The sequence below is a fragment of the Prionailurus viverrinus genome, chromosome A1 (assembly GCF_022837055.1).
Source record: "Prionailurus viverrinus isolate Anna chromosome A1, UM_Priviv_1.0, whole genome shotgun sequence".
Classification (NCBI taxonomy): Eukaryota; Metazoa; Chordata; class Mammalia; order Carnivora; family Felidae; genus Prionailurus; species Prionailurus viverrinus.
The window spans coordinates 6,449,594-6,461,437 of NC_062561.1; the positions used below are offsets into that span (position 1 = coordinate 6,449,594).

At 49.2% G+C, this 11,844-nt stretch overlaps 1 protein-coding gene across 7 annotated transcripts in view; it reads left to right on the plus strand.

Moving 5' to 3' along the window:
- Positions 1-3,222, plus strand: part of WASF3 (WASP family member 3) — a 133,702-nt gene extending 130,480 nt beyond the window's left edge. For 6 of the 7 annotated variants that reach the window (XM_047861529.1, XM_047861559.1, XM_047861553.1 and 3 more), the window contains one exon: positions 32-3,222. In XM_047861529.1, the coding sequence (XP_047717485.1) occupies positions 32-189 (158 nt within the window). In that variant the 3' untranslated portion in view covers positions 190-3,222. The remainder of the gene's footprint in view (positions 1-31) is intronic. The other variant, XM_047861555.1, reaches the window with a different exon arrangement.
- Positions 3,223-11,844: the final 8,622 nt, after the last annotated feature.

Here is an 11,844-nt window from a genome sequence, read left to right on the forward strand (position 1 = left end):
TTAAATTCTACGCTCCGTGTCGTGTCTCTAGGGATTCAGCTGAAGAAGGTGCAGGAGCAGCGTGAACAAGAAGCCAAGCGCGAGCCAGTTGGGAACGACGTGGCCACGATTCTGTCCAGACGCATCGCCGTGGAGTACAGCGATTCTGACGACGACTCCGAGTTCGACGAGAACGACTGGTCCGACTGAGGCGGGGCGCGTGCACAGGTGGACGGCGTGGGGGCAGGGCTGCTTGCCGGCAGGAGACCGTGCGTCGGAAAATGTCTCGCAAATTTTGTGGTCTCCGCACCCACGTAGTGGTATTATAACCCTGTAGCTTAGCAACTTTTGTATTAATAATGTGATATTGCTTTTGCACATCCAAAAATTCTGGGTTTTTTCAGTATTTACTGTGTAATACTTAAGTGCCACTACACATAGCAAATTGTGCTGCACACGAGGAAATATGCTGTAACTATTGCATTGTCCCGAAAACGGCATTTTGCTTCCTTTTTCTTGGCCGTGAGCGTATTTAGTGCAGTTTGGTTTTCCTCCTTTTGGTCGCTATAATTCTGCAGACTTGCTGCGTGTTTGTGAAGCTGCCTGGTGTTAGGTCTTTGCAAGATTAATGACCGTGTGTCAGAGTGATGTCTTCCAATCAGTAAGTGATACCGTTTCACCTTCGTTTTGTTCTGTTTTGTTTTAAATGTGTTTCAGAAGAAGTTGGTTCTAGAGGGAAGGACTCGGCAAGTAAGGAGGATCCGGTGTTTCTGCTCGCAGTGTCTGGGCTCGTGCCTCTGTGTGACTCGGAACGATCTGTTAGATAATTCCGTTTCCTTTGCACCGGCCCTTTGCAGGCAGGGTTCCCTGCGGGCGTTCCCTTGGTCCCTGCCTGTCGGCAATTGCCATTAAGAGGTTTGGGCAGCTGCGCAGTGATGGACATGAACAGCGGGGTTCTTCTTCCGTCAGGGCCATGGGGTTGTGACGCTGGAAATGTGTGACAGCGCTTACAGCCTTGGGTGCCAGCCAGCCAGCACAGACACGGTGGTCCGGGACCCCCGGACCTCAGGGAGAGGGCTTCCCGTGGCCCCTCGCGCCGCGTGCTCTGAAGTTTAAAAGCTCAGATGGAGGTGGACGTAGATGCTGGCAGCTACTTGCTTTTCCCGGTGCCGCGGCCACATTAGGGATCCATCACCCGAGCGGGGCCGTGGCCCTGCTCCCAGAAGCACACGGTTCTCTTTCCTCACGTGGCCGTCGGCACAGGGAATTTTCAAAAGTACCTCAGGTCAGAGTAGGCTCCTGGCTGCACCGGATCACTTGCCCCTCGCCTTCGCCCTTCCCGCTCTGCTTCCCACACGGCAATACGACCGAGCCATGGGGTTGATCTTCCTGAGGAAGGCAGACTGCTGGAACGCTCCCGGATGGCAGCTTACGTCTTAGAATTTGGGGTGAGGGATCGCTGCTTGTTCGGAACAAATAAACGCCCCCGGGCTTTGATTCTAGATACGACGTCACAAATAACACTAAGACACTTTACGTACTAGGGATTCTTACCCGAGTACAGCATTTCTCACGGATGGCGGTTACTCGTGACTCTCGGTCGTGACAAAGGAGTCTTCAGCTCAAGGCAGAGCTGGCTGGTTCACGGTGGTCGTCTCAGCAGGACCATGACCGATGGGTTTTTGTTACTGAGTCCTCCTGAGGACCTCAGCGGCACCCTCGAACCGGGTCTCTGCGTCCCTGTGTGGACGTTTACGTGGCTTGTGGGCGTTCATCCTATAAAGCCGATACCTTGAATTTTAATCACGTAGAGTTGGAGACTCTGAAAAGCCTAATGTCTGTGTCCCCTTCCCAAGACCATCCCTCTCACATGAGGTTACCTGAGTCTTTTCAGCGGGACTAGCTATTTTGACACATGCTTCTCGAGTTTCCGTTTCTTGGAGCTGGACGCCATAATTTTACCGATTACAAGCAGTAGTTAGTAATGAACTTTTAAATTTCTCCCTTTGATTTCTCTCCCTTTATTTCAGTGTAAAGGCCTCCTGTGTTGGCATTATTCTTGGGACTTTTACCATTTGTACTCCTCTTTTGTCTTTATTACAATATTTTGTTTTTATTGTTACTTTTGGAGTAGGAATTACTTGCACAATTCTAGAACTTCTATCTGGTAACGCTTCTTTGTTTTTTATGTCCCTTCTGTTCTCAGGACGAAGAGAACACATAAAGCTACTACCCATGTCAGAATTTCTTCTATTTATATCTTATTACAATAAAATTACTGGCACTTTATTCATAAATATTCATAAGCCTATTAATTATTAGTCGTCTTCCTGTAGTGGAATCAACAAGTCACTTTCAGCTTGATTTTCCGACTAGTGAAAAACCTTTTGCCCTAGGGTGTCACATAGCCTTTAACAGAATGGAAAAGGACTAAATTTCCATTTCGATTATTTTTACAGTATTTTTCTCAGCACATCGGATTTCTTCGAAAATTTAAATCCAGACTTTTTCTAGTGTGCTAGTACATGAAGAGGAAAAAGTGAATATTTTGAATTTGCAGTTTTCCATTTTCAAAAAATATTTACCAAAACAAACGGAGAAGGACATTCAAAAGGGTATCTCATAGCTGTGAATTTTACGTTTTAAAGTAGTAGTCATCTATTGTAAGGTTATTTTAAATCATCCTCCGTTTTGTTCCCCCTCGTGTATTTTAGATTCATTTCTGATCAGCTTTTTTCTCACATCATAGATTAGGCAGAGGGAATGAGAAGACTGCTCGGTACCACACACATTAGCTACACAAACACAACGTGGTTGCTTTTCCATTGGTGGCCCCAGACCATAGGATTTGGTACACTTCTGGTTTTCCTTTCGTGAAAGTATACTGTTAGGAAATTAACATTTTCATTTCAGTAAATGTTTAGAATATCAACATCTTTTCTGAGCACCAAGTGGCTAGGCTGTGAAAGTTTTGTAATAATTTGCAACGGAAATACACGATACATTTGAATCCATTGAAGACTAGTGGGAATGTATCAGCCAGAGTAGCAAGTAAGTTTTGTTTTATAAATCAGAGTATCTGTCACCTTGCAGTATTATTACCAATGCTGTTGTAAATTGAATTGAAAATGGTATTAAAAAAAAAAAACAACCTCCTGTTAAACAATTTTTATCTGTTTGTATATCTTACTATAGATTATGTACAAGTAACATCTAAATAAAATTACACTTTTAACCCTAAAAGGTTTTACTCATTGGCAACAGTGTTGTATGTTTAACCTTTTTTGGAGGGGAGAAGTTGGGGGTTTGGCAGAGTTTTTTAAAAAATTTCTTTTAATGTTTATTTTTGAGAGAGAGAGAGAGAGAGAGAGAGAGACAGACTGTGAACAGAGGAAGGGCAGAGAGAGAGGGAGACACAGAATCCGAAACAGGCTCCAGGCTCCGAGCTGTCAGCGCAGAGCCTGATGCGGGGCTCGACCTCACGGACCGCGAGATCATGACCTGAGCTGAAATCAGAGGCTTAACCGACTGAGCCACCCAGGTGCCCCTTAAAATTTTTTTAACGTTCTTATTTATCTTTGAGAGAGAGAGAGACAGTGCATGAGCTGGGGAGAGGCATAGAGAGAGGGAGACACAGAATCCGAAGCAGATCCAGGCTCTGAGCCGTCAGCACAGAGCCCAATGCAGGGCTCGAACTTGTGAACCTTGAGATCATGACCTGGGCTGGAGTCGGACACTCAACCCACTGAGCCACCCAGGTGCCACAAGGGCAGAGTTTTTAATTAGCATTTTCATTATTAGATAGCAAATACTCCGATTTCCATTTAAATTTCTGCATAAGTTTTGCGTCACCAGGAGTTGTGATTGGATTCTGGGAGGGACCCGGCATAGTGAGAAAGAAAAAGCCATTCTGGGAGCAGGAGGCCGTGTGCTTCGCCACGTCTAGTCTTGATAATAGCAGTGATGAACATTCGGTAGCATTTATTGTTCCTGGGATGCTTTTCTCCAGTCCTTACAGTAACACATCATGATACACATCGTATACGTATATAACACATCATATACATTCAGTATACACATCATAAATTAGAGTTTAATATTTGTAACTAATGTTTAATGTTTTTGAGGTAAGCGTGAAATGCAGCGTCCTAAGTATACCATTCGATGAGTTTTCACAGTGTGGACGCTCTTGTAACACAAATCCCATCGCTTGTAACGCCAGTCCCACAACGGTAGCCAGCACTGCCGTGACCCCAGCATGTTGCTCCATACCCTTCAGAGGCTTCTATCCTAGTCCCTGGAGCAACCACCGTTGTGGTTTTGTTTTGTTTTTTTAAGCTATGGATTCATTTTAGCCTGTTTGAGAACTTCACATATGTGGAGTAAAATAGTACCATTTTACATCTGGCTTCTTCTAGCATAATGTTTTTGAAAGCCATTAATGTCACGGCATGTGTCAATATTTTATGCCTTTTTTGTCATTGAGTAGCGTTCCATTGTATGAATATCCCGAAGTGGGTTTATCCACGCTCTTGGTAAGGCTCCATACAAGTCCTTTCTGGGCGTATCTGCTCATCTATCTTGGATAAATACCCAGGAACGAGACTGCTGAGTCACAGGTAGGTGTATGTTTAGTTTTATAAGAAATTGCCAGACTTTTGCAAAGTGGCTGTACTATTTTAAGCTCCCCAGCAATGTTGCTTCATATGCTTTGGTATGGTTTTCCTCGTATTTATCTCGCTTGGAGTTCCCTGAATTTGAATCTGTAACTTATGTCTTAAATGAAATTTGGAGAATATTTAGACGTTACTTTTTCAAATATATTTTCTGTCCCTTTCTTTCCTTACATTCCTATTACACACACATTAACCTTTTGAGGTTGGCCCACAATTCCTTGAGGCTCTTTTGATTTAAAAATTGTTTTTCTCTCTTCAGGTTCACTGACTCTTTATTCTGTCTCTTACAGTTTACTCTAAAGCCCATCTAGTAAGTCTTTTCTTCTAACCTTCTTTTCCATGTAGAATTTCATATCCTTTTTTAAAGTTTATTAAGAGAGAGAGAGAGGGAGCATGAGTAGGGGAGGGGCAGAGAGAGAGGAGACAGAGAATCCCAAGCAGGCTCTGGGCTGTCAGCATAGAACCCAATGCGGTTGATCTCACAAGCCACGAAATCATGACCTGAGCCAAGATCAAGTGTCTGATGCTTAACCACCCAGGCGCCCCTGTTCTTTTTTCTTTTTTAATAGTTTTTTTTTTTTTTCCTCTGCTGAGATTCCCTACCTGTTTGTTTATTACAAGCTTATTTTCCTTTACATCTTTGAGCATGGCTATACTAGCTCTTTAAAAATCCTTGCCTGCCAATTCCGACATGTGGATCTTTTCAGGATCCGTCTCTAGATTGCCTTTTTCTCTTGGGTGCATGCCTCGTAGTTTTGGATTGTATCCTAAACTTTATGAATTCTACATTTCAGGGACTCTGGAGTGTCTTATGTTCCTCTGAAAAGTACTGATTTAAAAAAAAATTTTTTTTAACATTTATTTATTTTTGAGAGACAGAGCATGAGCAGGGGAAGGACAGAAACAGAGGGAGACACAGAGTCCAAAGCAGCTCTAGGCTCTGAGCTCTCAGCACAGAGCCGGACACAGGGCTCAAACTCACAAACCTTGAGACCACAACCTGAGCTGAACCGACTGAGCCACCCAAGCGCCCCTGAAAAGTGCTGATTTTTAAGGGAGATCGTTAACAGGGCTAGAATTAAGCTGCCACTTCTCCTTACCCTGCCTATGATGGGTAAGCCCAGAACTCTCCTAAGTTCTTTTAGCTTAGGTCACTTTGAGTTTGCCTTGCGTTATACCTGGTTTCTAGGATCAACCAGAGTTTTACCCAGGATTTTTGGATCCTCCTTTCTGGCTCCTTTCTAGTATCTTCTGTCACTTTCTGCCTGTTCTGATCACTCTGAACTTGGTCCTCTTACTTGTTAAGCCAGCAAGGCTGCGGGTTTTCTACTCCAGCTCAGCTGCCCTACTTGGCAGGAGGAAGCCTGTCCTCGGGCAGAAAAGCCATTAAATGCACCCAAAGATTTTCCTCCTAAGCCTCGGCCCTCCTCTGGTGTTCTGGTTTTGATTTCCCTCCAGCGCCTTCGATAGTCGTGAAGTGTATTTTGTCCACTTTGTGGTTGTTCTCTGTAAAGAATTGCTCTAGAATGGGCCAGTCCTGCATTCTCAGGAGCCTCACTCCATAAATATTGGATGCAATAGCTTCTTAAAAACATTTTAAATATCACTTAAAGATGAGGACTGGGGCGCCTGAGTCGCGCATCGCATGATGTGCTCTAAAACATCAGCCATCTTGACCGCCTTGCTCTAAACTGTACAAGCAGAACACGGCACCTGAATGACCTGGAGCCCGAGACGACTTGAATAAATCGCTGGCCTTAACCCCAGTCTCAAATTTTGGTGTTCACCGCAAGGACCTTGATGTTTCCACGGAGTGTTAAAACGTTAAATGTAAGAATAAATCTACGTAGACAAAATAATTTCTATTTCTGACCCTTGGTTCCTTTGAAAAAGGGGTGCCACTACTTACAAGTCTGAAAACGGCCACCTGACATCATCACCGTCCGATTTTCTGGTCTTTAGACCGAGAAGTGTTCGCACTGTGATAGCACATTGTACTGCGGTCCAATTCTGCGTTTTATGAAGACAGTACCAATACGGAGGCCTGTCAAAAGCTGGAGAAGCCTCAGCTATCTAATTTGGAGGTGTGAGTACCTTGTAGAGGTATCTTGACGGGGACTTAGACGCTTAAGAGGTTCGCTTTCAAAATACACTTCCTTCACAGCTGACGCGTGGACGTTTCTTTGCCAAAACACAATAGCTCTCTGTTGTGAATATTTGCATATGTCATTTTTCTAAATCCCCCCCTCCCGCATTCATCCTGTGTACTTGTGATTTGAATAATTGGCTTCAAATATAGCACCGTGATTAGTTAGAGGTGGTGAATCGGTGGATGATTTGCCACGAAGAAAAATTAAGAGAATATGCCCTTTGAGAACAATTTAAAACCTACCAAGTGGTACTTACCATGAAGTGACATTTAAAAGCATTTAATATTCTAGGATGTGCTGCAGCTCTTCTGGCCTAAAACCAGTTTAAATAGAAGTCAAGCGATTTGAGAGTACGTAAGCCTACACATCCTGAAAGTGTGAATATAACTTAGCACTTAACATGGGTAAGATGTTACTTTTTGTGGTGTGCGTGACAGTGGCTTGCAATGTCCCTTCTTACCCTTTTGAAATCAGGACTTTATGATCTCGATAATTAAGTTAGGGTGTCAACGTAACGCTCCTTTGAAACGTCTTTTAATATTTCAAGGACCTAGGCATTCATTTGATTTGCAAGCTAGAGTTTCAACAACCTATGCACTGAGGGCTCAGACAAAGAGCAGCCCAGTGAATCACCAGTGGATGGTTCACCGTGGAGGCCCCCCCCCCTCCACCGCCCCAGATCGCTGCCCCACCCGTGAGCACCCACACTCATCAGGAATCAGGAGTGATTCTTAGGAACACCGAAGTGTAAGAACATCGTCTTAGCACCTGACCTTGCATGGTTGCTAGGAGCCCAAAGATCACCTGCAGTGACCCGGGACCGGTCAGCTGACTGGTGTCGCCACGGGGACCCCATGCTGAGCCCCGGGACCCCACGACACTCTCGTGTCTGCCCGGTGGCGGACGAGCACCCCCCCCCACCCCCGGTGCCGACGGGGGGTGAATGGAGTAACAACTGGTCATCTCTGGACTGCAGGTGCAGGGATGCAGAATCACCATCTTTGATTCTGCACCTGGTGGCCCAATTCCATGTTCCTTGCAGAGAGCCTGTCCCCTCATGTCCAAACCTCCCCAAGCTTCTCCTCGTTTATGTCGTTGGGTCTTGGCTGCACGAAGCGCGTGGGAGATGTTACGGTCCCAGAGCAGATAATTTAGAAACTCCTTCCAACTCTCGTCCTCAGTAGCTGGGGAAGAGAAATCCGGGGCCTGACTTTTGCCCGTGGGCTGTCGTTATTGGTGTCCCTCCCCAGACGGGCCTTGGCCTTTCCCTGGCGGCCGCGGGAGAGGCTCGTCTGTCTGTTGTTGATTCTCTGTTGTTCCTCCTTGGGGCAGGAATGTGGCTGTGGGCTGCACATCACCCAGAATCTCCAGGGTTCTCTTGGGGTTGCTGTAAGCACAACACTCTCGAGAGCCCCCGTCTCCCTTCACCGCCTGTATTTCCCTCCCCTGACCTCTCCCTTGGTCTGTTTGCTTTGGCCCCCTGGCTCTGGGCAGTGGTGCGGAGAAGGAAGGTTCCTCTCTCCCTGTGTCGTCAGTCTGTGGGCGGCCAGGAGCAGGCGGGTCCCTAAGCAGTTCCCTGCAGGGGGCTCCCTAGGGGTGTCCTTGCCTCGGGATGGGAAACAAAAGAAACATTCTTGGGTTGGCCCCACATCTAGCCATCGTGGCTCTCTGCCCTCTGCTAAATGGCCAGGGGCTGGTGTACATCCTGGTGGGCCCTCTACCCTGTGATGAAGGACCCTCGTCTGGGTTCAGGGACAGCACGGGAAGCCCTGTGGCCATATCCGCCCCTCCCCCGCACGCCCACTGGACTCACTCCCAGCCTGTCTGTTCTGAGACAAGAAAGGGATTTTCAAAGTAGCTTAACACAAATGTCTGCCTTCAGGACTAGTGAGGGCAGGAGGTGGGGCTTCCTGTGTTCAAACTCCTTCCTGGTTGTGAACTAGGGAGCAGTGAGAGGTCAGCCCATGGGAAGGAAGGACAGTCCCACCCCCCCCCCCCCCCCACCATGGCCTGGGGCCACTAACACAGGGCCTGGGCGAAGCCCGAGTCCCATTGGATCAAGCATAGAGTGACACAGCCATTAGCCCTAATGGGGGATGGCAGTGCCTGACTGCTCAGACTGGTGCCCTGAGGGACAGATGATAGCCCGGGAGCAGCCGCCGTGTCCCCAGGGCCCTGTGCTCCTCAGTGTGCGTGGGGTCGCTGGAGGCAGGCCCGAGACCAACCCTCGGGGTGTGTGGTGCCCAGTGTCAGCCTGGCCCTCCTCTGCTGGGGGGGGGGGAGGGGCGGCGCTGGAGTGCCCGTCCCGTCCCGATGAGGGTGTGTGGGCCACAGCTGCAGGGGACAAGGGCCAGAGAGGTGGGAACTGATTGCCCTCGGATCCGAGGACTGGCGCTAAGACCGCTCTCCGACGTAACACAGCACCTCTACGAAGCAGGAACCGAGATCATAGGCGAGGAAACGGGGCCCCATGATCTGCCCACGGCTCCCAGAGGTGAGGCTCCAAGCCAGGCCTCCCTAAGGCGACTCTGCGTCCCTCCTGCTTGGAGTGGCCTCCCAGGCCTCGGGGAGGACCCGCAGGACACCGTGGTCAGCCTTCACCCCTGCTGCACCACAAAGCTGACGTGTGACTGCGACCAGGGAAGTCATGGGTTGGTTCCCAAAGGGTCAGCCGCACGTGGGTGAGCTTGACGCACGGGGACAGCGTGGCCTCCGAACAGCCCAAGAGGCCCATTGGGTCCCTAATTTGACCCAAACACAGATTGTGAAATTCAGAGGCCGTGTTCCTTGCCCTGCCCCTGACTCCCCACCCCATCCCCGAGCTGTGCCTGGATCTCCGTGGTCGAGGCAGCATCCGAGATGGGGCAGGGGGACCTCCGCCCACCCCCCTCCGTTGTTGACAAGGTTCGTGCGCAGCGGAATCGTCCTGGCCTCAAAGCCATGTTGTCAAAATGTCCTGCTCTGTCCCCAGTGGTGTCGAGGGACAGGAAGCTGGCTGGGGCCCTGCAGGGCCTGCCTGGGAGGGAACTCAGCCTGTGAGAGGGCCCCTGTGCTTGGGGCCACACTGGCGGGGTGCAGGGTAGGGATCCGGGAAGATGCATGTTCCGGAGAGCAGACGGTGACGGACAGGAGCAAAGGGCCAGTGTGTCAGGAAGCGGGCAGCTGTGTGCATCCGCGACCCGGGAGTGGACCCACAATCTCAGGGTGTGGAGTTCAGCGAACAGGCGATATGAACAGGTGCAAGTTGGGCAGGTGCACGCCTTGGGTGACCCGGGGTGGGGGGCAAAATCTTGCCTGATGGCCCGGGGATGCCTCACCCAGGGCCCAAGGGGCCTCCCTGGGCAGGCAAGGCCTGGGTCTCGGGGGCACCAGGCCATCCCTGGAAGTGACCAAGGGTCCCACCTGAAGGAGGGTGTGGGGAAGGGGCCACAGCCCCTGGGATCACCCTGGGGAGGTGTCACAGAGGCTCAGCGCCTCCGAGGTCTCTGCAGAGCGACCGCCCCAGGTCCCCCGGCACTACGCAAGCCCCCGCGTTGGCAGGCCTAAAACTACAACCACTGGAAATGTGCCTTTGAAGGAATGGCCTCACCTCCAGAGGCCCCTACAGAGGACGAATCCGTTCTGAGCTCTGGTGCCGTGGCCTCGGGAGGGCTTTACACAGGCATCGGAGCCTCCTGTACTGTAAAGGACAAAAGGAACGGAGAGCTGTGACTCCTGTCTTTCCTCTTCCGGGCTGTCAAGGGCAACCAAGTGGGGTATAAGTCCACACACCGGGACCTGGATGTAGGGAGCCTCCCTGCCCAAAGCAAACCAGTGCTCACAGACCTTCTTTCCCAGGGCGCCTCCCAGCACTTCTGTGGGAAAACACCGCCTCCCAGTGGCCGGACGATTAAGTGTTTCTCTGAAGATCAACTTGGCATTCATTCAATCACTCTTCATTCACTCTTTGTCCTTTCCATCAATCTTTCACTCCTTCCGGAGACAGATCCGTGCTTCTCATGCACTGCTGTTGGGAGTGAACTGGTACAAATCCTCTGAAGGGCTATTAACAAACACCTATGGAAATTAGAGCCTTACCTCCCTGTCACGGAGCAAGTGCGTTTCCAGAAAGGTACCCATGACGGATTGGATTAAAATGTTACAACGGTATTTCTGGACTCGAATTCTCTTCCAGGACCTTGCCACTCCGTGTCAAGAGGTGGATTCTATTCCCCTTCCTTTGAAGCTGGGTGGGATTTGGGGGCGGCCTCCTGCCCCCGACTGCCAAGGGCAAGGGGGCCGGCCTGGCTCTCTCAGAATGCCCTTCTGGAGCTCAGCCACCATGTGGCGAAGAAGTCAAGGCTGCCCGCAGGGGCCCCAGGCAAGGGTCTGGTCACAGGTAAGGTCTCAGCCAAATGCCAGGATGGTTTGCGGGCTCCGTGAGTGGATGAGACTTCATCCGAGGGCTCGGTCCCCACCCTGAACTGGCACCGCTGACGGCCTGTGGAACAGAGACCACTGTCCTCACGGAATCCTGCCAGCTGAAATTGCAGATTTGTGAGCCAAAAAGATGAATGCCATTGTTGCAGGTTACTCAGATTTGGGGTAACTTGTTACCCAGCTTTAGAAACTGAGACAGATAGATTACGCTCACTAGAACTATTTCATGGACTAAATGCCATAGTCACCACGAGATGATCTGCGATCACAAAAGATGAGAAACACCCTACTGTTCTAGCAACCGAATATGGGTTAAATTACAAGAGACACCAACAGAGTCCTCTGCAACTGTTCAAAGAATGAAGACGTTTGAGGGACGCTTGGCTGGCTCAGTTGGTGGAACATATGACTCTCGGGGTCTTGAGTTCAAGCTCCATGTTGGGCATGGGACCTAGTTAAAAAAAAAAAAAGAATGATAATGTTTTCAGTGATACGACCTTCGAGATATCGTCAAAGTGAGAAAACAAGGAGCAGAGAAATGTGCATATATGTGCCATTCACTAGCTAAAAAGGAGAATTGAGAACACACGTCTTTATTTAAATGGGCATAAAATACTTTT